Source organism: Macrobrachium nipponense, chromosome 13, assembly GCF_015104395.2.
Source record: "Macrobrachium nipponense isolate FS-2020 chromosome 13, ASM1510439v2, whole genome shotgun sequence".
Lineage (NCBI taxonomy): Eukaryota > Metazoa > Arthropoda > Malacostraca > Decapoda > Palaemonidae > Macrobrachium > Macrobrachium nipponense.
The window spans coordinates 28219872-28247253 of NC_087206.1; the positions used below are offsets into that span (position 1 = coordinate 28219872).

The 27382-nt window shown below is 45.6% G+C and overlaps 1 protein-coding gene across 2 annotated transcripts in view; it reads left to right on the forward strand.

The window, feature by feature from the left end:
- LOC135225708 (centrosomal protein of 89 kDa-like) overlaps positions 1-27382 on the forward strand; it is a 67068-nt gene that overhangs the window by 33507 nt on the left and 6179 nt on the right. For both annotated transcript variants that reach the window (XM_064265072.1, XM_064265073.1), the window contains exons 8-10: positions 14686-14866; positions 22749-22916; positions 23240-23344. In XM_064265072.1, the coding sequence (XP_064121142.1) occupies positions 14686-14866; positions 22749-22916; positions 23240-23344 (454 nt within the window). The remainder of the gene's footprint in view (positions 1-14685; positions 14867-22748; positions 22917-23239; positions 23345-27382) is intronic.

The following is a 27382-nucleotide window of genomic DNA, read 5'->3' on the forward strand; positions in this document are numbered from 1 at the left end:
AGTCGAGGACGGTATCGGGCTCTCTCCTGTCATGGTGTCGATCAGCCCCACCCAGAACGACGTTTCAACTAGTTGGCGGCAGACCCTTACCTACAGTGAGAGTTCATAACCCTCCGCGGGAAAACTTTTTCTCCTGACGATACGTTTTCCCAGACTCGAGAGGCCATCGCCGCAAGGCGATGGCTGTTCCTACTCTTCTCCAACTGCTAGTTCCACTGGGAAGGCGAGCGAGTATCCATTCCTCCCCCATTCCCTCTCTCCTTACGGTTACGAGGGGAAAGGGGAGGGATCCTACGAGATTTCTCTGTAGGATCCCACGTTCGGGACTGCGCTACCGGGGGACCTTCGGGTCCTACCTGACGTAAGCCACGGTCGTTGAGGAGGAATCTTGCCCCATTCTCGATTTCTACGGGAATCGAGAGGACCACCAGCCGATATCGTTTGGCGAATTCGGTGGGGGTTTTCGCAGACTGCTTAGAATTCTACGGAATTTCTAACGCATTCAGTGTTCGAGTTTTACGATCTCCAAACACTTACGCGAGACCACGGTCCAAAGTGAGCGAGACGAGAATCCCCACCGAATTACACGATAATCGGGAACCTCGCCTATGCTCGAATTCCTGGAATTCTAGCATTGGGAAGAAAAGACTGGCTGCTGAAGAAACTATCTCACAGTAGGCGACCAACCTGACTAGAGAAGATCGGACGGGAATATCCAGTTTGGCTTGAACTATCGTCTTAGTATTCTGTTCACCATTGAAGCTTTCCTTCGAGGAAGACTTCTCCTTCACTCTCTTTGATAGATCGAAGGTGGTCGATCTCCAATCCTTATTTTGTTTTCTTGAAGGAAAGAATTTAGGATGGAGATCGTTGTTCAGAATCCTACAAATATACTACGTATATTAACCTCGCGACATGATTCTATCAAATAAGCAGTTGAATTGTCCGAGGGGTAGGCGCATATCCTAGTGAAACTCACGGGATTGCGACTTATAAGAGTATTCTAATTGAACTGCAACTCGGGGTTGCCTGCAACCTCCCAGGAGTTTTCAGTTTCAATTTTATATACTTATGGTTTTGTCACGACAACACCATTTCAACTGTTATATTTACCGAAATTCGTTTCGCCTAAATATAATTGCTCGAGCATATCTTTTATGCTCGGTAGTTCTAGCCGAACGCATTCCTTCGTGGCGAATAATGGGATTTACCTGGCAAAACTCAAGGATGAACGAGTCAGCGAGAGCTCAGGCTCAACTACTGCGTATTGAACTGCCTGATAGCAGCTCAGTATCAGCTGGGCCTCCGATATGCACGGTCATGTATGTCTCTCTCTGCCCTGCTTTGATTGACTACCGAACCGTATCTCTGCCCAACATCATGGAACTTAGGTCTCTGATTAACGGGGATTCTCGCAATAATGAAGGACCCATCTACTGCTGTGACGCTAGATTCCATCGCCTTCGACATTGCGAGAATTTTCAACAGAGATATCTCTTGGACTCTTTCATCTTTCTGTTTACCGCACGGTAACAGAAGTCTGTACAAGTCTCCCGCTGCATCGCACTGCGATAATGCGAATGATTTTGCAGACATCTGAGTTTGTCTTCAAAATATCTCGTATTCGTAGGTATACAATTGTTCATTGTTCAACCCGAATTACGAGATGTGTCAGAAGACATTGCCAACTCTCCGACCTGACAGCTCTACTTCCAAATGTTCAGCCCATGAGAAGCAGTTCTTCAGGCGGCTTTCCCCTGTGTTTTCATTACTGAAGAACGCCCCGCTTTCATTGCAAACTACGACTTCTCACCGGACAGCAATGAAATAGCGGTTAGCGTTTTCAGTCATTTGTAAGCACAGGTTATGAATCTTGAGAATCCTTCTCTCGATTCGTCTGTGAAGACGTAGGTTGCATTCAATATCTACCTTCGTCTTCAACGGTACATAGTGTTGTTTCTCCTTAGCTGAGATTCAACAACCATGAGATGTTTTACCTTCAGGGACCTCGGTCTCTAGAAGGCAATTGACTTTCGCCTGTTGGGCACATGCCTTAAGAGAATCATCACCTCGCTGTCCGCATTGGTGACAAACAAATACATTTTTGATTTGTTTGGTCTCTCGGCATAAACCCTTTAAAGGCGAAGGTCACGTGACTTACTCGGATGCTTTGACAACTTGCCTCCTACCGAACGCAGTCAGTCGGCAGCTGTCAGAGCGGCCGAGTCAGTTACGAACTACGCTGTTGACTTAGTTCGGTTGTTACAGAGCAATCATTACTTCGTTTTAATAGCTTGTCACAGTACCCATACCATTGACACCCATGGAGTGTCGGTGTCCTTATCCACTACCGAGAACTTCGCTGCATGGGGATAGGAGGATGCGAAGAGACTTCGTTGCTAACGGACAGACCAGTTATGGGTTACTGGAAACATCACCGAAGTAAGAAGAAGAGGGATAGGTCATACGACTATTTCCTTCTTTTCCTCTGAGGAACTGCATGACTTCTCCTGCGAAGTCAAGCATCAGGGGATGGGGATCCGTGACGCTGGCGATTTCGTACCAGAACTTCGTAGCGAAGACTCAGAACCCTTCGGTCCCTGACGATTGGTTCGAGTCGTTCACAATCCCCTCCCTAATGGACTTCACCGCCTCGATGCGAAGGAGTGTTCTGCCTTGTCCGCAAGAACTTCTCCTTGGCGCAGGTACTGAAGGCAGGGGTCTGGTCCAACCAGACCACTATTGCCCTTCCTTCTACCTTCGGGTATATTGCCCACAGGTCCTGGATCTTTTTCCTTGGGACCCGTGGTGGCTGCTCAACACGTTGTGTAGCGAACCCAGACCCCTCGCAGGCTGAACAGCATCGAGTCCTGGTGTGACCGTAAGAATGGATGGTGAATGAGAGTGTGACTGGCTCCTCTCTTCCCATCTTTTTCTTCCCCTCTACCTGTGGTTAGAGGGACACGGTCGTCACCCTGCTGGATAAGGACAAGATGCAGGTGAGCTACTTAACAGAGCCCCATCCTATCCCTTTCACTAGGGATAGGAGCGTATATCCACCACTTCCTCCAACAAGGGGGAGGAAGTGGATGCCAGCTTGAGACAACCCATACTGTTATGTTGCCTCTTGCAAACAGGAACAAGTTCTTGCTTGCTGGTACGAAGAGTACGCTTGCCTCTCTCTTAGTACTCGGCAGAGGTCTGACCATTGATCCTGCGGGTGCACACCCGATCAATCGGACAGAGGCTTGGATCCCTCCCTCGCTCTTACGCCAGGGAGGCATTCCAGGGATGGACGAACACCAGTCTGTTCATCAAAAGAACTCAGATTCCTCCCACCAAGAAATTGGGAGTCTTCCTATTGTTAAAGACCGAGGGTTTGTATTACGTATCGGAACAAATGACAATTTGTCGAAAATTGCATTTTTCCTAACATACAAACCTGAGGTCCTTTACATATAGTCCCTCCTCATGCCACCTCACTCTGCGTATTTTGCATGGGCCAAAAGCAAAAGTGATTTGTTTTACCTCCCAGTCGCGCGGCGCGCGACGATCGGACAAGCAGTTAACTACCGTTCTCCCCTGTTCGAAGCTTACGACCGTTCCAGCTGCCGCTAGCTACTTCCTATTGTTAAAGGACCTCAGGTTTGTATAGTTAGGAAAAATGCAATTTTCGACAAATTGTCATTTTCATGTCCTTTCTCCTTTTCAGCTATGGAGATGGACTTGATGGAACACTTTTTTTGCGAATTCCTTGTCATGGTGAATTGGCAGAAATGGTACACTCTTGATGGATGATGCAGAGAAATCCAAGGATTGTTGATTTCAGTGGAGCATGCTTCTGTTCCTTTAGATGATTTTGTATTTCCTGGCCAATGTTGTGGTGAGGAGGATGATAAACCAGTTAAGGAAGTGTCTAACTTAATGCTGCATTGGATTTGACTGATCTTCATCTTGGAGTTTTGATGGATTCTTTTCTGTTCCCTCATGACTTGTTTAAGGAATTGATAGTCAAGTTGTACTCAGTAACTTGAATAACTTAGATTGATTCTTATTCTTGGGTCCCAGAATAGCAAACCCTGTTGCAAGAGCTCCCCGAACTATCCTTATTCTAGCAGCAGGTAGGTAGGACTGAAGGATACCCAGGATCCTGGTAAGGTGATCTTTTTAAGCTATCCCCTGTGTTCCCTGAGTTACAAGATAACAGTCATCCTTTTATGATAGAGGAAGTTGCTTGAAACATTTTCCAGAGAGGAGGTAGGCAAAGAAAGTGAAGATGGTCTTCACCCAAGGTTTCCAGGGCTTGTCTGCAGAATTGTTGAGTGCCTGTCAGGAACTAGGGTGGAGCCTTGGATGTTAAAAATTATATAAGAGTTATGGACTTCCCAAGTGAGAAGGAGCACAAATGCGAGTATCCACACTCCAAGGTGGTTGAAGAAAGACTGGTGCGTCACGTGTTTCCAAGCATGGTCGGTGACCAGCCTCCACCTTGTATACACATGAGTTGCCAGATGCCACAGATTCCTTGCATTACAATCTTTGATTGTTTTTAACCAGTTCCCAGCTGGCGCTAGAAGAATATCCTATTGTTAAGAACTGAGGTTTCCTAGTTATGAAAAATAAAAAATGGATTAAAATTTGTCATTTCACATAAGTGACTTACCGAACAGTTACATAGCTTATAGCTTCTTACCTACGGCAGTCGAAATTCAAATTGTTGGCGCCAGCAGCGTTGCTATCTTAAGTATAGGTGATACAAGACCCGCCCACATCCGGGAACCCTGGGTACTGCTAGCCTTCTACCGTCAATTTTCGTTTCTGCCGCTCACGGGGTAACACCTGTCTCCTGCGTCGCCATTTTGGATTTTGGTTTTTGTTTGGTGATGTACAAGTTTTTGGTTTTTTTTTTTTCTTGCCAGTTAGCTTATCTCTATTCAGTTTTTTCGTCATTATTGCTAATTATGTCCAGATTCTAGTTCATCTGCTGTAAGGTTTTGCAGCGCTGGCTGCAAAACAAGATTAGCTAAGTTATGTCACGATCCGCACTCTAAGTGCACTAAATGCAGAGGACAAAATTGCAATGGTATGGATGTGACGTGTGATGAATGTAAAGAATTGGATGAACAGGGATGGAAGGCGGTTAGATCGCATGCTGAGAAAATGGAGAAAGATAGGAAGAGGAAGGCAGCTCTTAGGGCTAGTAGTAAGAATAGGTTAGAAACTACTCCTGTTCCTTCGGAGACAAATAAGTCTTCTCTTGCCTCTCCTTTATTAGAGAATATTTCTCCAATTAATAGTCCTCCTACTTCTCCTTTGATTATCCCTGTTCAAGTTGCCCATGTTTCCGAACCCAACACCATTGCCTTGCTTGAGTCTAAGATGGATAAAAAGTTCGAAGTGTTAGCTGAATCAGTTATGAAGTTAGGAATGTCTTTTAAAGCTTTCGTAGATAGTACAGTGAAATCTAGTGCCCCCCCAGTGCAAAGTGTTAATGTTGCGCCTGAGGAGGCGGTTGTCCGTTCCCCCTCGACTCCCAGACGAAGGTCACGTCCCGCCTCCCCCGCAACCGGGAGAAGACATACCGGAGGTCGGAAGAGTCTGGGGGAGTTTGCCCACGGTCAGCCGTCGACTCCGTCGGGTGCGGGTGTCGTCCAAAAAGATGTGAAAGGTGTTAGTGTTTGTGATTCTCGTCTGTCTTCTGATTCGGAGTGCAATCGCCAGTGCGCAAAAAGGCGAGGTGATTTGGTGTCTCGACCGTTAAAAAGACATTCGATTCTTGCGGGTGATTCGTCACCGACTCCTGTTAAGAAGTCTAAGAGGCATTGGAGTCCTCAACCTTCGTGTAGTTTTGCTCCGGATGTGATATTTAAGTGAATCTCCTCCGCAGTCGCATTTTTTCGGCTAAAAGCCAATGGCTCACGGACTAAACTTTTGTGATATTCACGAGCGCTCGACTCTCCCAAGCGCGTCTCGTCGCAGTTTCGGCTCGGTCGCCTCGTTCAACTCCGTATTACTGTCCAGAGAAGCGTATTCGCTCGTCTTTTTGTTCGACTTTTTTCCCCTCGCCGTGAGTCGATAGGAATTTCGACTGGTTGTTCGCCTGTGTCGACTCGTGGTACGGAGACTTCACCTGTTAGAAAAGAATCGTTCTTCGACTGAAAGACCATCGACTTCTACAGTGTTAGACGATTTCTACCTTAGCTCCATTTAAGAAGCATTTCCAGGATCTTATGAGTTTGTTGAAATCCTCCACCGGGGGTAGAACATAAGCCTGATTTCGACTCTGCTTCCGTGCAGTCTGAAGAGGAAGCTTTGGATCAAGATGACAAGGATTCGTCGGCTTATTCGAGTCTTCTTAAATTTTTCCTGTCCACTTATCCAGATTACTTTGAACCTGCTTCTCCGTCTTCACCGCCTTCAATGTTCGTTAAAGATAGGAAAAACAGCGTATTCGTGTCTACCTAAACTGGTTCTTTCTCAGTCCTCGAAGCAGGCCCCTTAAGGAGTCAACAGAGTGGCTTTCTAAGAAGAGGGAAACAGGTAAGGCTTCGTTTGCTTTCCCACCTTCTAAGCTTCAGAGTAAAGCGTATCGCTTCTACGCAACTGGAGAAGTCCTTCTTTGGGAGTGTCTGCCTCCTCCCAGGGAGACTTCTCCGGTTTAGTGGACTCACAAAACCGAAGAGCAGCTTTTTTCGTCAGCTAAAATTTTGTTTTCTTCTTCAGAGCTGGACCATTTGGTGAAGAATATTTTTAAAGTATTTGAGGTATTTAGTTTTTGGACTGGACTATTGCCTCTTTAGCTCGCAAGATTGAAGACTGTCAGCTCTTTAGAAGAAGATTTTGCCACAGACTGGTTAGGAGTTCTGTCCTGTGCGGATAAGGCTGTTAGAGATGGTTCAGGGAATTAGCAGCCCCTTTTCACAATGGGAGTGATGAAGAAGAGAGAAAGGTGGTGTTCTTTCGTGTCTAAAGGAGTCACTAATAACCAGAAGTCGGCTCTCATGTTTGCTCCTCTCTGTAAATCTCATCTTTTCCCTGAAGAAACCATTCAACAAATTCTATCGGATTTAGAAAAGAAATCTACTAATGATCTCCTTCTTCAGTCTTCCAGACGTACGAAAGAGCCTACTCCGACAGGAGCTAAGTCTTCTCCTCTTCAGAAGCATCCCTTTCGAGGGAATAAACCTAAGTGGCAACGGACCCAGGACTAATTTGCGTCCACAGTACAAGTCCTCAAAGAAACCTCCCCCCAAACCTTCTGGACAAGTGAGAAGCCGTTCCTTCACGTGCAAGTAGGGCAAGACTCCATCGTTTTTTTGGGAAGAATGGAGTCGAAGAGGTGCAGAGCAATGGGTAGTTCAAGTTCTTCGAGAGGATACTCGATTCCTTTTGTTTTAGATCCTCCTCTCTCCGTACACCAATCAGCTTAACAGCATATTCTCCAGGATCAGAGAGAGCTTTGGCTTTAGCAGCTCATCAAGAAGGGAGCAATAGAGGAAGTCCTCGACAGTTCTCAGGGATTCTACAACAGACTCTTTGTAGTTCCCAAAGCCTCGGGGAGGTTGGAGGCCAGTGCTAGATGTAAGCGCATTGAACCTTTTTGTGCTGAAGACAAAGTTCAATATGGAAACAAATCATTCTGTGATGTCGGCACTTCGCCCAGGCGATTGGATGGTGTCCCTGGACTTGAAGGACGCCTACTTTCATGTCCCGATTCACCAGAGTTCAAAGAAGTTCCTGAGATTTGTGTTCGAAGGGAGGACGTATCAATTCAGAGCGCTTTGTTTCGGCCTTTCGACGGCCCTCAAGTATTTCCTTACTCGTGTTCTGCTCCATTGGGGAAATGGCTGCATATGTTGGGCATAAATGCAGCATTTTACCTGGACGACTGGCTTCTCAGATCGGGTTCGAGGACACAGTGCGTGAAGGAGTTTACGGAAGACACTGTCATTAGTGAGTCAATTGGGAATTCTCATCAACCTGGAGAAGTCTCAATTAGTACCGTCCCAGAAGATCCCCTATTTGGGGCTGATTCTGGACCTCTCAGGACTTTTCGGGTTTTTCTGTCCCCGAAAAGAATAGAATCTTGCCTCAAAAAAGTGAGCCAATTCCTGAATCGTCAGTCCTCCTCCGCCTTGGAATGGATGAGTCTTCTAGGAACGTTATCATCAGTAGAGACGTTTGTAAAGTTGGGTCGTCTTCACATGAGATCTCTTCAGTTTTATCTCAGAGCGAGTTGGTGTCGGAAGTCTCAACCAGACACGTATTCGTTCCCAGTGTCGGAAGAGATCAAGAACGACTTGAGATGGTGGATGTCGAGGGAAAGATTGCAAGAGGGTCTCTCCCCCCTGACATTAAGGAACCAGACGTAGAATTATACTCCGACGCATCGGACAGAGGTTGGGGAGCTCTCCTAGGGACCAAAAAGATCTCAGGATTATGGTCAGAGAAAGAGAGGTTGAATCACATCAAACATGAAGGAGTTGAAGGCGATTTGGTTCGGTCTGCAAGCATTCGCTCCTTTGGTCGTGGGAAAGAGAGTGGCAGTATACTCCGACACACCACCGCTCTATCTTATATCAGGAATCAGGGAGGAACCCATTCATTCTCCCTCAACAAAGTCGCAGAAGATCTCCTTCTCTGGTCTCAAGATCGGGATATTTCCCTCGTTCCGAGGTTTGTACAGGGGAAGTTAAATGTACTGGCAGACGAACTCAGTCGAGTAAACCAAGTTCTTCCCACGGAGTGGACATTGCAAGACAAAATTTGTCAGGAACTGTGGAAAACTTTGGGGAAGGACCTTCAGTGGATCTGTTTGCCACGTCGAGGAACAATCGACTTCCGATCTTTTGTTCCCAGTTCCAGATCCTCATTGCTTGGGAGACCGACGCAATGCTTCAGGATTGGACGGGTCTAGACGTTTACGCCTTTCCCCCGTTTGGAATGATCAGAGAGGTGTTGAACAAGTTCCTCTCACATCAAAATGTGTCAATGACGTTGGTAGCACCATTCTGGCCCAGGAAAGAGTGGTTTCCAGACCTTCTCAAGTTGGTTATAAGACCATCCCAGACTTCTTCCTCAGTATCCTCGGCTACTCAAACAGCCCCACTTCGACAGGTATCATCAGAATTTGTCGCTCTGTCACCGACAGGGTTCAGACTGTCCGGAAACTCGTCAGAGCTAAGGGGTTTTCTCGTAGAGCGGCAGAGGCTATTGCTAACTGTCGAAGAAGAATCTTCTGCCAAGCTTTACCAATCAAAGTGGGGGAGTCTTTAGGACGTGTGCAGAAGACATAATTTCTCGTCTTCTAAAACCTCTGTGACAGAAATAGCTGATTTTTTGCTTTACCTTAAAGAAGTTAAGAACTTGTCGGTATCGACAATTAAAGGGTACAGAGCTATGCTGTCCTCAGTGTTTAAGCATAGAGGGCTTGACATCTCCTCTAACCAGGATATTGGAGATTTAATTAAATCTTTTAATACAGTAAAAGTATCCAAGAAGGATAGTGTGGACTGGAACTTGGACGTAGTTTTAACTTTCTGATGTCTTCACGATTCGAGCCACTTCGTGAAGCGTGTTTGAGAGATGTAACGAGGAAGGCGGCACTTTTTCTCTTCGCTTTGTGGCTACAGCAGGAAGAGTGAGTGAGTTACAAGCCATCCACAAAGAGGTGGGGTTCAAAAAATCGTAATGCGGTTTGTTCTTTTGTTAACGAATTTTTAGCAAAGAACGAATCTCCCTCTAACCATGGCCTAAATCTTTTGTACTTAAGGGATTATCTAATATAGTGGGTCCAGATGGACGAAGAATATTTACTATGTCCTGTCAGAGCTCTGAAATGTTACCTGTCAAGGACACAATCCGTTAGAGGTAATTCCGACCGACTTTGGTGTTCGGTTAAGAATTCTGCAAAACCCCTCTCCAAGAACGCTATTTCGTTCTTTTTGAGAAGTCTGATACTGGAGTCACACTCTCAAGTCCAAGATCAGACTCTAAATGTGCTTAAGGTGAAAGCACATGAAATACGTGCAGTGGCGACATCCTTAAGCTTCAAGCACAATATGTCGCTTTCCTTGATTCTTCAATCTACGTTTTGGAGATCGAGATCTGTGTTTCGCCTCATTTTACTGAAGAATGTCGAGGTACCTATGATAGTTGTTGTAAATTGGGTCCTTTGTCGGTAGCGGGCATGGTGTTGGGAAAGGCAAACAATAGGGGACTTTCTTTATCCCTCTACTGTCTCCTCGCCTTGTTATAGGTTGTTGAGTCGTGGGCAGACTGGAGGCTCATAGTACTTTGGAGAACCTCCAGATCTTATTTATTACTTTTGAGTATGTCATTATTTTTGGTATAGGTGATGGTCTGTTGTTTTTTATCATGGTTTCTGAAGCCCAGGGCAAGGGCATTATCTGTGTTTTTTTAATATTTTGTCAACCAACGGTCTTGTCCATGGTTACAAAAATCCCACTAAGTAGGGACGACCCTGGCCTATACTGCCACGTCTCCTACGAGTGATGAGAGCGTAAACCAGAGGCAGTATTCTCCTGCAGCTGCTCTCTCACAAGGTAGGGTACTGCAACATTTGCTGTTTAATGTGGTCTTACTGTCATTTTTATGTAGTCCATCTACCCTCCTTCCGGGTGGAGTTTGGATTCAGCTATGTAACTGTTCGGTAAAGTCACTTATGTGAAAATGATATTTTCATGATAAAATAAAGTTTCACATATACTTACCGAACAGTTACATAATCAAAGCCCACCCACCTCCCCACAGATGGACGTGGCGGCTAAACGAAAATTGACGGTAGAAGGCTAGCAGTACCCAGGGTTCCCGGATGTGGGCGGGTCTTGTATCACCTATACTTAAGATAGCAACGCCGCTGCGCCAACAATTTGAATTTCGACTGCCGTAGGTAAGAAGCTATAAGCTATGTAACTGTTCGGTAAGTATATGTGAAACTTTATTTTATCATGAAAATATCATTTTTTAGAGATGCTTCCCTCCCCCTTTTCCCTTTCCAGCTGACTTAGTATATAAGGGCTTAGACAGGTTCCAGGTATGTACTGTCAAACAATATGAGGTTGGTGATGGAGGAAGAAGCCTTTAAAGAAGCAAAGAGAGATATTCTAGAATTTTACAGCCAGCTGTTCATGGCACCCAAGGTGATGCAAGGTTAGTATAGCTTCATCAACAGACTTTGTTCCACTTGCTTAGTGTGGTAAGGAAGAGTATACTTGCTTGAAATTTTCTGTTATAGACTTCACAGTCCAGTGGGATTTCATCAGAACAATTGCACTGGTAGCAGCTTGGGCCCACGAGAGTGACATAGGACTTGTGAGGTATCTAAAAGTAATCTAATTATTACCATCTGCATTTGGATCAGATGGTCAGTTTGTGATGGACAAATGCTTTTGTCAAGGTGTACCATTCCAAATTTGCTCTCATTAGTTCTACCTCAACAGTTACGTCCCGGTCTGACAGTCCCTGTATAAAATCCATAAATCTAAATAGTTCTTTACTAGTGGCAGAACAGCTGCAATGTCAAAGCAGATATTCTTTGGCCCTTTCCTCATTGGAAGTTCTCTTCATGGATACATCAGCCCACTTATTAGCAGCCTGTCTCTTTGAACTTCAGGTGCTAGGCATTTTGTCTTAGGAGGACAGAATCTTTCACATGCGTTTTGTTCATAACGCGAAACAAAAACCTTTGGCGTCTTAACCAAATAGGGATAATTTGTCTAGCGCCTAGCTGGATCTGGTTAAAAAAAAAAAACAAAAATAAAAAAAAAAAAAAAAAAAAAAAAAAAAAAAAAAAAAAAAAAAAAAAAAAAAAAAAAAAAAAAAAAAAAAAAAAAAAAAAAAAAAAAAAAAAAAAAAAAAAAAAAAAAAAAAAAAAAAAAAAAAAAAAAAAAAAAAAAAAAAAAAAAAAAAAAAAAAACATGAAAAAAGGAATCTTGTGATATCTGGCAACGCATGCGTAGATCGGGTGAAGGATGGTCGAAGACCATTACCTATGATCGCGCATCAGTCTTTCTTTTGAATGCCTGGGCGAGAGTCGTGTTAACTTCTCTTGGCCTTTTCCCGGTTCATTGCCCGTTTTGTCTCTGTTTAGTGTGTGTGTGTTTGGCTGGTATTATGGCTGCTTCTGCTCCTCGGCGTCAGCGTATGTGCCCCGGAGTTCCAGGTTTTCCATGTTCTGGTTTTTTTGCTTCGACAGCGACTGACCCTCACATCACTTGCAGTAGGTGTCGTTCTAATTTATGTACCATTACGAATCCTTGCATGGAATGCCAGGCATGGTCTAAGGAGCAGTGGAGGTCATTTATTGCAAGAGAGAACATAGGATGGTTTCGACTCTTCCTACTTGGGAAGGTTTTGCGCCTATTCCCGTGATGTTCGTCTCCTGCAGTAGTCAACCCTCATAGTAGCATTGTCCCTGTGTCTCCTTCCTTTTCTTCCATTGATTCGTCGATGGAAGTATCAGGAGGCTGCCAGGCTAATGTTCGTAATGTAGCCCCTTCTTCCTTGGGAGTTTATTTGGTTCCCGAGAAGGGTGAGGCTTTTTCATCAATCTCTTCTCTTCCAGAGTCGGAGGCGTCCAAAATGGCGGTGATTTGGAAGACGCCCGGGCTAGGGGGTACCCCGTCCTTGGAGAGGTTACTAGCGCATTTTGTGGAGGCTTGCACCCCTCCTGGCCTCGTCTTCGTGGGAAGCAGCAGTTGGCCATCTTGTATTGCTCCGCCAGTGTCTGCTGCTGCTTCGAGTCGGAGTGACACTGTGGTGTCAGCCCCGTTGATGACGTCACGGAGTCCGTCTTTGTGTATTCCTCCGCCAGTGGCGTCTCTTTCCCCCTCACACCGAGGGGAAGCCGTGACATCGCCGCCGCTTGTGACGTCACTCACATCGATGACGTCTCTCCCAGTTGTCTCCTCTAATCCGCCTTTCTCAACCGGGACGTCATCACTGCCGCCCAGTTCGCTACATCTCCCTTCCTTGTCATTGGAGCCTTCTCTGGCACATCAGTCTGAGGTCATATGCCAGGCAGTGCTTCAGAGGTTGAACTCTGTATTGGATGTGAAGTTGGCTGCCTTATCGGTTGGGAGGACTGGTAGGAAACGTGTTGCTTCGTCCCCGCCTCCTGAGAAGAGTGTGCACAAGAAACTAGTGCTGTCTTCCTCTCCCTCTTCCCCCTCTACGCCACGTTGGCGTATCAAGCGTTGGAAGGATAAGGACTTTGCCCTTCCTTTGCCTTCGAGGGAGGAACAACGCGGATGTGTTCCCGAGAGTGCTGTTGTTTCGGGCAGTGTTAGTGGTGTGCAATCTGCAGGAGATGCTTCGTCCTCATTTTGAGAAATAAAAGTGGTAATATTAGGTCTTACAGCTTTTGTCACCCAGATTGCTGGTACGGCAGTCAGTAGGATTACAGGCACCATATACACAGTGGCATATCTCAAGAATCAAGTGGTTATGAGGACTGAAGGTATGTCAGTTGGTAACTGAGATCTTCATTTGAACAAAAAAGTAAGTGGAGATCAATTTTTTTTTCTTGAGACACCATAAGGAACTTTCATTCCTGGCAGTCAAAGGGTACAGGTCACCCTTCTCTCAGGTTACTGAATTCTGTCACATTAATGTGGGGTCATAACTGGAGTGAAGAGACTGTGTCACATATTGAGGTGGATAGCTTGAAGAAAATACAGTTGAGATGATACCTTTCTTTGATTCTTAGAAGTCTCACTATGGCTCATTGCAAGTCTTTAAATTTTCTTCTCATATAGCTTTGATTTTGAGATGTCTTCCTACTGACCTGTCCCTCATTTAGAAGAACTGGCAAGCTTCATGCACTTTTTGATAGTGTGGGGACATAAAGAACTGGGATTCAGTGCATTTTCCCATTCCATTGCTGACTCCTTATGACAAGAACAAGAAGGATCTCCTGTTGGATCCAGTCAGAGTAAAGTGTCTTTATTAAAGGCTGCCACTAATGCTCAATTATGCCTGTGCAGTTATGCTTACACAGTCAGCCTATGCAGGCAAAACTGAACCCACTGACATTCAGTTATACCACTGGCAAAACTGAACCCACTGCACAGGACAGATATAACTGAATGTTAGTGGCAACCTTAAGAGAGGACTAAGAACTCAAATCAAGGTATTTCAACACCTTTTCTTGCAGTAGGTTGTGCCAGGAAACCTGTAACAGTAAATACCATTTCTTTCTGGCTCACACATCATTTTTGTGGGCTATGATGATATGACAGATGGCAATGCCAAACAGCTTAGGTTTTACTATAAGTGATGGGTTTTTTAGTGAAAGTAATCTAATTAATAAAAAAACATGCTTTCAATACAAACAAATCAGTGATAATCAGAGCTCTTTTTCTTACCAATTGCTGCTTTTATTTTTTTAGCAAAAGGCTGATGTGTGAAATTTCATGGGCCATAAAACTGGGCTATAAGAGATGGATTTGTACTTAGAAAATTTGATTTTGTTGTAGGAGTGTAATGTATATTACATGATAAAAATATGGAATATGTCTATATATAATCATTTTTATTTATTGTTTGCCTAGTTTACATTGCTGTAATGTTTCCTGATGTATAGAGCTTAATATACTTGGGAAAACCTTGAGTAAGCTTTATGGGTTTTCATATATTAGTTATTTATTTTCACTCAAATTGCAGCTTCTAAACTTCAGAATCAGTTAGAAGATAGTGAAGGGAGAAATCTTGCACTCTCCTCTGAAATAACCTCTTTGAAAACAGAGCTTGAGATTCAAGAAAAAAAAGGTCTTGGTCTTCAGGAACAGTTAAAAGGCACAGTAACTCGACAAGAACATCAGCTGGCAGTGGATGAATGTCAAAGGTACCTTTCTTACCTAGGATATCTGAATCTTCAGTTGTATTATTACATAACATATGTAGAAAATTTTACATTAAATGTCTAGGAGGAGGATATCTTGAATTAGCCATTTTTTAGAAATAGGCATTGTAAATGTTATGCCTATGCCAGGGCTACGTATTTATACTCAAGATTATAACTTCTTATGTAATTATTAAAAATCAGTTTTATCAGATAAGTAAATCACATTTCTAGACACAAAGTTGATAATGGGAATTGTTCCAATACGTAATACAAACCATCGGTCCTTTAACAATAGAGGTAAACAAATCACTTTTGCTTTTGGCCGCGGGTGTGAAGGACGTGTTCGTCATCGCTCTCTGCCCGCTTCATCGTCGTATGCTTTGTTTATATTGTGTTTTCTACTAATGGTTTGTTTGACTCGAAAATGAAACTGTAAGTACACTGTTTTCATTTTCATTACTTAGTTATGAACCAACATGGAGCTATCGCCATAGATGCGGCGATTTCCTCTCTTTTCATGAATTGAACCCTTGAATTATGTCTCGGTGCCGAGGGCGGGCGCGCTCGAGCCGAGTCATGTATTTGGGCGAAAGTGTGTAATTGAAATGTAAGTACTCTTTTCATTATATTTTTGCCCTGTGCGTTCGTTGCAGAGAGCGTGATTGCGCTCGGCACGAGCCTCTTATTTTGTATGATAGAATGCAATGAAAGTGGATTCCCAATTGCAGTATTCTTTTCATTTATTTATTTGCATCAATTTTAATTTGGATCAATTTTCGCTCTTACCCGGGAATGATCCTTACGATTATTTTCTGTGAAAGTGAAATCGCATGTGCAGATTTCTGTTTCATTTTCATATAATATTTTTATGATAGCATCATATTATTATGGATCAAGTTTCCGCTCTTACCCCGGGAATTGATCTTTCCCCTTTTAAGTTCTATGAACGTGAATCGCAAGTGCAGTATTCTGTTTCATTTTCATATTAACTTTTCACTGCTGTGCGGGGGTAGGGGAAGCGAAGGTCTGCCAGGAAGTCGTCGGAAAGCTCTCCCGCGACTCCCTTGGTATCCAATTCTTCGTCTTCTTTCCTGCCCCCCACTCAGCTTCCTCGTTCTATTTTGTATTTGGGGTCTTCCTTGCGTTCAGGGTGGGGCATGTCTTCCCCCCGTGCGTGAGGGGACCCCTCTTACTAATCTATCTGTGCTACCGCAGGTGCTACATCCGTGGGAGACGACCTTGGACAGGTATGGTACCTCCATGGCGGCAGGGCGTGCCTAGCATCCACGGGCTGCTGCAGCGTCTAGCGAGGTCTGGGGCGGCCGGTCTCAATACTACTACCACGGCCGCTTATGCTGCTCCCCCCCGCCTGGTCTACACTCCCCATGCTGTGTCGGTGACGCCGTCTGCCGCTACTAGGGCCGGTCGCCGCTATACCGAGGGGGGGTATGCCGCCGCCGCCTGTGTTCTTCGTGTTGCCTGCCCAGACTTCCGCTGTTCCAGCTGCTCGCCCCTGGACCGGCCGCCAGTACCAGGTTCCCACTGCTGCTGATGATTCTACGAGGCGATGGCTGGGCCTGCCGTACCTGCCGCTGATGTGGTTCCCGCAGCTGGCTTGGCTGTCCCTTCTGGGTCTACCGCTGCCGCTGTTCCTGCGCTCCTGAGCTGGTTGCTGTACCTGTCGCTCCTCGTTCCTGAGCCTGTCCATGCTGGTCCTGCCCACGGTGTATCTTCCCCAGTCCCAGGTCCTTCCGGACAGGTGCAGTCGGGCCGTGTTGCTTCGGCAATAGCCCCGGCTCCGGCCTGGATGGAGGACCTGACGACTGTCCTGCGTGAGCTGACGAGGAAGAGGAAGAAGAAGAGGAAGGTGTCATCTTCGTCTTCATCGTCTGCTGCTGCCTCTTCCCCTTCGACTTCTAAGGCCCATAAGCCGAAGAAGAAAAGAACTGCCTCCCCCCCCTAAGAAGTCTCCTTCGGGAACTTCTAAGGGCCCGTCCCACCCCGGTGGGACGAGGGGGTCCTTCTGCTGGTCCTCCTGCTCCTTCGGGAGCGGGGCCCGTCTCCCCTTCCGTAAGGAAGAGATAGACGGGAACCAGAGGAGTACCAGTTAGCGCTGGTACTTCCTTGCCTGGTGCTAGCGGCGATGCCGCTACGCCAGGTTCCGGCTCGGTCTTTCGTTTGCAAGAGATCCCGAGTGTACGCTCTCCCTCGGGAGACCGTGCAGCCAAAGTTTCCATGCCAGAGTTCACTCGGCGCCAAAGACGCGGCACGGAGCAGAAGGCTGGTGAGAGCCGCTGAGGTGATCTCGCCAGGCCAGTGGCCGCTCTCGCAGCGACCACCTGGTAACCCGGGTTTTCCCCCCTAAGAAGGCTCCTTCGGGAACTTCTAAGGGCTCGTTCCACTCCTGTGGGACGGGGGGTTTCTTCTGCCGGTCCTCCTGCTCTTTCGGGAACAGGGCCCGTCTCCCCTTCCGCAAGGAAGAAGAAGACGGGGACCAGAGGCGTACCGACTACCACCGGTATTTCCTCGCCTGGTGTTTGCGGCGCTGCCGCTACGCCAGGTTCCGGCTCGGTCTCTCGCTCGCGAGAAGTTCCGAGTATACGATCTCCCGCGGGAGAGCGTATAGCCAAATTTTGGCGCCAGGACCGTGGCACGGAGCAGAAGCTGGTGACAGCCGCTCAGGTGACTCTCGCCAGGCCAGCGGCCGCTCTCGCAGCGACCAGCTGGTAACCCTGGTAGACGTGACTGTCTGACCAGCCACGGGCTGAGGCTGGGAAGAGGTTCCCCCCTCTCGATCGTTGGTGCCAGCCTCGGCTGGTACCAGCGGTATGACGCGCCGCGAGGACACGCACCGGTCTCACCGCGACAGTGGTCTCTGCAGGTCTCCTGACCGCCGCTCCCACAAGGACCGGGCGGATAGGGGGACCAGCAGCAGCTCCTCTGCACACGAGATCAGGGCCGCTGTTCTCGGTCCAGCCGTTTCCCTGGGAAACGACTCGACTAAGCCTGCAAGTGGCGATCGCCTGGAGCCCTCCAAGCCCGCTGGTTCTGCCAGCGAGCGAAAGAGGAGCGTCATGTTTTCCTCTCCCGTGCCTGCAACTTCCTCGGTTTGCACCAGGAAGAGCGAGGCACAGCGGGGTGATCGTGAGGGGCATGCCCCGCACGATCCCGTCACGACGCCGTAAGTACCAGGTACGATCTTCGGACTGACCAGGACGTACGCGCAAGTGGCAGGAGGAATCCGAGAGGGATCTATCGCAGTTCCTCCTTCTTAAGGGGGAGGTTCTCTGAATGCTCTTGTTCGAGGGGCTTGACGGTCCTACTCTGCAAGATGCTATGACTTCCGAGATCCAGAGGAATTTTTGTCGAGGTTATGGCGCTGATTCGTCAGCGCAACGACCTCGGGGAAGGATCGTCGCTCCCACCAGCAGCCCCGCCACGTCTCGGCTCAGTCGTTTTGGGGCCCGAGAGGGAACCCAAGCCGACGGTGGGCCTGCCGCGATCAGAGCTTGCCGATTCTGTCTTGAACCAGAGTCTCTAGTCTCCAGATAAGAAGGCTCTCTCAGATCTGGTCGGTCGAACAAGCTACTTCCACCTCCTCTACTGCGACAGCGGCGTTTCTACGTGTCTTCGGACACCGTATTTAAATACCCCTCCGGTCCTCCTGAGAGGTTTCGACCTCGATGAGGACTGGAATGAGTCGGAGGGACGGTATCGCTCTCTCCTGTCAGGTGTCGATCAGCCCCACCCAGACGATGTTCACAGTGGCGGCAGACCCCTTACCTACAGGGCGAGTTTCGTAACCCTCCTTGGGAAAACGTTTTCTCCTGACGATACGTTTTCCCAGACTCTGAGAGGCCTGCTCCTACTCTTCTCCAACTGCTAGTTCCACTGGGAAGGCGAGCGAGTATCCAATTCCTCCCCCATTCCCTCTCTCCTTACGGCTACGAGGGAAAGGGGAGGGATCCTACAGAGATTTCTTTGTAGGATCCCACGTTGGGGACTGCGCTACCAAGGGGGGGACCTTGGGTCCTACCTGACGTAAGCCCGGTCGTTGAGGAGGGATCCTGCCCCATTCCTCGATTTCTACGGGAATCGAGGACCACCAGCCGATATCGTTTGACGAATTCGGTGGGGGTTTCGCAGAGTGCTTAGAATTCTACGGAATTTCTAGCGCATTCAGAGTGTTCAAGTTTTTTACGATCTCCAAACACTTAGGCGAGACCACGGTCCAAAGTGAGACGAGACGAGAATCCCAGATAATTGTTACATGATAATCGGGAACCATCGCCTATGCTCGAAATTACCTGGAATTTCTACGCATTGGTGAAGAAGACTGACTGCTGAAAGAAGACTATCTCACAGTAGGCGAACCAACCTGGAATAGAGAAGAACGGACGGGAACATCCAGTTTGGCTTGAACTATCGTCTTCGTTATTCTGTTCACCATTGAAGCTTTCCTTCGAGGAAGACTTCTCCTTCACTCTCTTTGATAGAGATCGAAGGTGGTCGATCTCCATCCTTATTTGTTTTCTTGAAGGAAAGAATTTAGGATGAGATCGTTGTTCAGAATCCTACAAATATACTACTTATATTAACCTCACGACATCATTCTGCTAAGCAGTTGAATTGTCCGAGGGTAGGGCGCATATCCTAGTTACTCTACGGATTGCGACTTAGACGAGGAGTATTCTAATTGAACTGCAACTCGGGGTTGCCTGCACCTCCCAGGAGTTTCCAGTTTCAAATTTTATATACTTATGGGTTTTGTCACGACAACACCATTTCAGCTTTTGTATTTACCGAAAATTCGTTTCGCCTAAATATAATTGTCTCGAGCATATCTTTTTATGCTCGGTGGTTCTAGCCGAACGCATTCCTTCGTGGAAAAGGATTACTTGGCAACTCAGGATGACGAGTCGGCGACAGCTACTGCGTATTGAATTGCCCGAGGCAATTCAGTACCAGCTGCCGCTTCGAGATGCACAGTTGGTTATATCTTTCTCCTCTGCTTTGATTGAATACCAACCGTATCTCTGCCCAACAATCACGGACTTAAGTCTCTGATTAACGGGGATTCTCGCATACATGAATGACCATCTACTGCTGTGACGCTCGAATTCATCGCCTTCAGTATTGCGAGAATTTACAACAGAGATATCTCTTCGACTTTCATCTTTCTGTTTACCGCACGGTAACAGAATTCTGTAATGGTCTCTTGCTGCATCGCACTGCGATAATGTTAATGATTTTGCTTTGGCGGAATCTGAGTTTGTCCTAAAAATATCTAGTATTCCGGAGGGTGTGCAATATTCATTGTTCACCCCGGATTAGCAGATGTATTGAAAGACATCGCCTACTCCCACCCTGCCAGCTCTACTTCCAAACGTTCAGCCCATGAGAAGCAGTTCTTCAGGCGGCTCTCCCCTGTGTTTTCATTACTGAAGAACGCCCCACTTTCATTGCAACTACGACTTCTCACCGGACAGCAATGAAATAGCGGAAATTAGCGTTTTTTTTCAGCTTTTTTTTCAGTCATTTGTAAGCACAGGTTCTGAATCTTGAGAATCCTTCTCTCGATTCGTCTGTGAAGACGTAGGTTGCATTTCATTATCTACCTTCGTCTTCAACGGCACATAGTGTTGTTTCTCCTTAGCTGAGATTCAACAACTTTGAGAATGTTTTGCCTTCAGGGACCTTGGTCTCTAGAAGGCAATGACTTTCGCCTGTTGGGCACATGCCTTAAGAGAATCATCACCTCGCCGTCCGGCATTGGTGACAAACAAATACATTATTGTTTGGTCTCTCGGCATAACCCTTTAAAGGCGAAGGTCACGTGACTTATTCGGATGCTTGGACAACTTGCCTCACTTCCGATACCGAACCAGTCAGTCGGCAGCTGTCAGAGCGCCCGAGTCAGTTACGAACTACGCTGTGGACTTAGTTCGGTTGTTACAGAGCAATCATTACTTCGTCTTAATAGCTTGTCACAGTACCCATACCATCGACACCCACCATGGAGTGTCGGTGTCCTATCCACTACCGAGAACTTCGCTGCATGGGGATAGGAGGATGCGAGACCTCTTCGTGCAAACGGACAGACCAGTATGGGTACTGGACATCACCGAAGTAGAGAAGAGGGATAGGTCATGCGACTATTCCCTTCTTTTACTCTGAGGAAACTGCATGACTTTTCCTGCAAAGTCAAGCATGCCGGGGAGGGGTGGGGATCCGTGACGCTCGATTTCGTACCGAACTTCGTAGCGAAGACTCAGAACCCTTCTTCCCGGTCCCTGACGATCGGTCGAGTTGTTCACAATCCCCTCCCTAATGGACTTCACTGCCTTCGATGCGAAGGAGATGCTGCTTTGTCCGCAAGAACTTCTCCGTGGGCAGTACTGAAGGCAGGGGTCTGGTCCAACCAGACCACATGCACCTCCTTCTACCTTCGGGATATTGCCCACAGGTCCTTGGATCTTTTTCCTTGGGACCCGTGGTGGCTGCTCAACACGTTGTGTAGCGAACCCAGACCCTCGCAGGCTGAACAGCATTGAGTCCTGGTGTGACCGTAAGAATGGATGAGTGAATGAGAGTGTGACTGGCTCCTCTTCCCATCTTTTTCTTCCCCTCTACCTGTGGGTAGAGGGACACGGTCGTCACCCTGCTGGATAAGGACAAGATGCAGGTGAGCTACTCAACAGAGCCCCATTCCTATCCCTTTCACTAGGGATAGGAGCATATCCACCACTTCCTCCAACAAGGGGGAGGAAGTGGATGCCAGCTTGAGACAAACCCATACTTTATGTTGACTCTTGCAAACAGGAACAAGTTCTTGCTTGCTGGTACGAAGAAGATACGCTTGCCTCTCTTTCTTAGTACTGGCCCCAGAGGTCTGACCATTGTGATCCTTGCGGTGCACACCCCGATCAATCGGACAGAGGCTTGGATCCCTCCCTCGCTCTTACGACCAGGGAGGCATTCCAGGGATGGACGAACACCAGATCTGTTCATCAAAGACTCAGATTCCTCCCACCAAAAGAAGTGAGTCTTCCTATTGTTAAAGGACCTGGTGTTTGTATTACGTATCGGAACAAATGACAATTTGTCGAAAATTGCATTTTTCCTAACTATACAAACCTGAGGTCCTTTACATATAGTCCCTCCTCATGCCACCCCTCGCTCTGCGTATTTTGCATGGGCCAAAAGCAAAAGTGATTTGTTGCCGCGCGGACTGTCGGACAAGCAGTTAACTACCATTCTCCCCTTGTTCGAAGCTTACGACCGTTCCAGCTGCCGCTAGCTACTTCCTATTGTTAAAGGACCTCAGGTTTGTATAGTTAGGAAAAATGCAATTTTTTACAAATTGTAATTTTTTTGTTAAATGAAGAGTGAAAACTAGAGAAAGTTAAATGCAATGTTTGATAGCTAGCAGGGATGAGACCAAAGGGTACAGATAAAGAGTATACTGTAATGCAAAAAGCAGTAAAGTGGGGACCTGAAGATGTTTTACCATATTTAGTACATATTACAAAAAAAAAAGGACACACAATATGTAAGTTATAAATCATGGTCACTATGGCTGGTTTCAAGAGCAAATATGAGATTCATGCTGAGTGGCCTTGATTTAAAGCCTTAGATCATTATTTTGACTCAAGTGTCTTCAAATTTGTCTTCCTAGTCATTAGGTATTATCAATTAATGCTTCAGTTATTCAAGGAGACACCACTGTAGATAGTTCCCTAAGTAAGCCCTGTTGCCTCAGGAATGATACTGAGATTGGTATTATGACCAGACATTTGATGAGTATGGTAATATATATGTAGAATTAGGAATTTTGTGACCTATGTGGGTAGTAAAAAATTGTTTTAAATTTCTCACTCAGGTTGTTTGAAGAGTTGCGGTCAGCCTATACGCAGGAGTCAGGTGATTTAAAGGGTCGTGTAAGAGCTGCAAAGCATGAAAAGAAAAATTTAGCAGAAAAGTTAACAGATTCTTCCACATATGTGCATAATTTAAGTGTTCAGGTATCAGGATTGAAAAGTTCACTAAGGTGAGTTTTCATAAGTGATTCTTTTTATATAGGATGATACAGTAAAAGAACTGCACCTGCTAAGTTCTTCAAGTATTTTTATTAATTTGTTTTGACAGTATTATGTAAATGTAATAATGAATTAAAACAATTGCTAAGGCTTTGCTAGTTCTTAATATTTGCATTTTGAATTTGATTATGCAAGTTTAATGGTAATATGGAGCAGTTTTACTAACTTCTTTAGATATTTTGGCATTTTATGCTTTGTTTGTTTGAAAAGAATAGAAATGATGCTCTTCTGAAAATATCAATTTGGCATTTTCCCTACAACTTTTGCCTTTCAGAAAATATGAAAGCAAAGTAAGGCGTAGGGATCTTTCTTTGCAAGCAGTAAGTGCTTCATATCGTGTATCACAGTCCCGATTAAGATCTCTCAGTGAAGTATGCAGGTAAGTTTTTAACTTTCACCATGAATTCTGTTACTGAGGATGAAAAGCTTAAGCCTACTGAGGTGAAGGAAGGTGGGAACCTGAGTATTTGGTACATGGGTTTATTTAAAAAATGTTTTGTTAGAAAAACTTTGTTTAAAGCTGACCTATCAATTGTATTGAGCCAGAATAATTGTTGGGGGTAGATTGTAGAACACCCAGAGATTGAAGTACGTAGATAGTTTGCCTGATAATACAGTGGTACCTCGAGATACGAAATTAATCCGTTCCGAGGCGGCCTTTGTATCATGAGCTTTTCGCATCTTGGACCGCATACATGTAAAATGGCTAATCCGTTCCAAGCCCTCCAAAAACACCCCTGTAAATTTCATACTAAAGCTAAATTGACCTATAAACAATGAAATACTACAACAATTTGGACCATTTAATACCTAACTTAATACTTACTGCTAATATACCTGTAAATAAAGTGTATTAGTGTACATGGTATACAAGAAATACTGTACGTACATACGTACGTATGTAGTAAAATGTGGAAGCTTACCTTTCGAGTGAGGCTATCTCCGAAAGTGGCGACAGAGGAGGAGGACAAACAGCAGATACGTACGTACATGTAACTTTACGAAACACATAAAAAATGTAAGGAAAACATAAACTAAACTTTACGAAACACATTAACAAAACTGTAACACTTAACTTTACAAAAAACTAAAATTAAAATTTATTCTTTATAATTTTTTATTTTTAAATTTTTTTTTTACTTTGTTTTTTTACTTTACATTTTTTTTTTTTTTTTTTTTTAAACAAAATTTCAACTTCTTCACAACTTTCAACTTTCTGTTTTTTAGTATCACTTGGTTCTTCCTTTTTGCTTACTACTCCTACTAAAGGCTTCTTTAAAAAATAACTATCCAAGGAAGATTTGCTTCTGCCTACTTTTGACAATGTTCCTGAAACGACTCAGGCAAACGTCATCGAGCTGTGCAAGCATACGACTTGTGTAAGCCTTTTCGGGGTGTCTCTTTTCTACGAATCATTGCACATTATGAAAAGCAGCTAGAGCATCCTTAATTTCTGCCGTTGTCATAGAGTCCTCGTCCTCCTCCTCGCCGCTGCTAGAGAACTCCTCTTGAACGACGTTATGTTGCATGGCCTCCAACTCCTTCAGGTCATCTGTCGTAAGCTCCCTTGGTGCTCCTTGAGAAGGTCACTGATGTCGTCCTCGTCGACGACCAGCCCAAGGACTTGCCGAGTGCAACAATCTCGTCAAGATCTGGTTGCGAAACAGTTTCAGGATCGTCAACTGTTTCTGAATTTGTAGTACCAGCTTCGCCCATGTCGAATCCCTCGAAATCTCGGGCGGATACGGCATCAGGCCAAAGTTTCCTCCACGAGGAATTCAAGGTTCGTCTTGAAACCTCCTGTCAAGCTTGGTCGATGAGACGGATGCATATTACAATATCAAAATCCACCTTCCAAAATTCACGCAAGGTGAGGTTTATGGTATCAGTGATGTCGAAACATCTCTTGAAAAGATGTTTTGTATACAGCTTCTTGAAGTTCAATATCACTTGCTGGTCCATGGGCTGGAGGAGAGGGGTGGTGTTAGGCGGAAGATAAAGAACCTTGATGAAGGAATACTCCGCTAGGATATCTTCCTCGAGGCCAGGAGGGTGAGCAGGGGCATTGTCCAACACCAGCAGGCATTTCAGAGGGAGGCGCTTCTCTTCCAAGAATTTCTTCACTGTCGGGCTGAAACACAGATTTACCCACTTGGTGAACAAAAGCCTCGTTACCCAGGCTTTCGCATTAGCCCTCCACATGACTGGAAGCTTCTCCTTAAGCATTTTGTGGGCCTTGAAGGCTCGAGGAGTCTTGGAATAATAGACAAGTAGGGGTTCACCTTGCAATCCCCACTGGCGTTCGAACAAAGTGTGAGCGTAAGCCTGTCTTTCATAGGCTTATGCCCGGGTAGTTTCTTCTCTTCCTCCGTGATGTACGTCCGATGAGGCATCTCTCATCACAGTTGAAGACTTGCTGAGAACTGTAGCCTTCCTTGATCATCATCTCGTCGAACGTCTTTATAAAGGCTTCGGCCGCTTTCGTGTCCGAGCTGGCCACCTCCCCTGCCGCACCACCGAATGGATGCCAGTCCGTTTACGGAATTTCTCGAACCACCCATGTGAAGCCTTGAAGTCTGGTGTTGGCGTTGATTTGATATCCCTTCTCCTCCGTCGTCTTCGGCCTTGGCAATCAAATCACCGAAAATAGCGCTGGCCTTGTGGGAGATTGCCGTCTCCGTTATCGTATTGCCAGCGATTTCTTTGTCTTTTATCCAGACAAGAAGAAGCCTTTCCATTTCATCGTGGGTCCTCTTGCTGGACAAAATAGTGATGCCCTTGGAAGGTGTAGCTGCTTTGATGGCATCCTTCTGCTTAAGGATAGTGCCTATTGTCGACGGATTACGGCCGTATTCCTTGGCGATCACACTCAATCGCATACCAGCTTCATACTTCTTGATAATCTCCATCTTCGTCTCCAAAGAGAGCATCCTCTTCTTTCCGTGAATTTCAAGTTTCTTGGGACCCATGACTAGATATATACTGTACGTAATTATGTTATGTAGTACGTATACGTATGTAGTAAAGTTCTCACACAACACGATAAAGTATACTACAATGAAATCACTAACGAATTTACGTTAATAAACAAAATCGTTAGAACGAACGAATACTACGTGCTTATAGAAACGATGCTGCTACCAAGTGGCCGAAAAAGCACGCCGCTACGTAGATGCATCATGGGAGGGATGCTGACCAATAGGAGAGAAGGATCTCATGGCGGTGACTAGCATCAGGAACCAATGGGAGAGTGGGAGGATGGTGGCGAGTCTACTCAGTTGGCGGCGCGCGAGTTTCAAAATTGTTATTGGTGGTCCTTGCGAATGTCAGACTTTACAGCAACAACCTTTCGTATCTTGAACAATTTTTATATGTAAAGCCGTAAAATTTTTCGTATTTGCTTTCGTATCTCGAGTTTTTCATAAGTTGAGCCTTTTGTATCTTGAGGTACCACTGTACATTCAAGTAAGGTGTAGCTACCTAGATCTTAGGATGCATCATCAAGAAAGTTTTTAATTTTAGACTATTAAGAGCTTTGTCCTCCTGAGACAGTCATGAATAACTCATAGGGTAGAGGAAAATGCCATGACCACAGGTGAACATCAAAGCTGGTATAATCTGTGAAATATCAATATACTACTATCTTGAATGTTGGTTGACTGGTTGGTGGGGTACCAAATCCAGAACAAAAGACTGACTTACAAAACACAAAACTGAATGGATTAAAGAGGTCACATTTGGAGGCTAATATATCCAACAATGAAGGCCTCTAGATGTCCCTTGATGTAATGCTTGTTGAGACCAAAGTTCTATCTCATGATAAAAGGTTACTTTGAAGCCTTAATTGTAGACAGCACAGTCTTTAGAAATGCAGATAAAAGATGGACACTGCCAGCACTGGAATAAGGTGAGCCAGTGGATTACAGGCAGTCCCCGGCTTATGACGGGTTCGGCTTACGACGTTCTGAGGTTACAGCGCTTTTTAATTATATTTATCAGAAATTATTTCCAGGTTTACGACGCATGTTCCAGGGTTACGACACCTACAACGCAGATCTGGCAGAAGAAATATGACTCCAAAAATGCAAAATGATCCATATTTGAAGGCTTTTTTGATGAAGAATGCAATAAGAATGCAATTTATAGTTTTTAATGTACGTAAAGCATTAAAAGTAAGGTTTTCTTAGGATTTTTGACGATATTCTGACTTACGATTTTCGGCTTACAACACGTCCCAAGAACGGAACACCCATCGTAACCCGTTGACTGCCTGTTTATTGTTTTTCTCATCTCATCCACAAAGGAAATTACTGCTCAGTAAAGGATGAGTATTGAGAGTTGGCAGAGGTAAATAAATGACTCCAGTAGTCATTAGAAATCATTAACCTCTGAAGCCTTACTCAATGCCCTCTGGGTT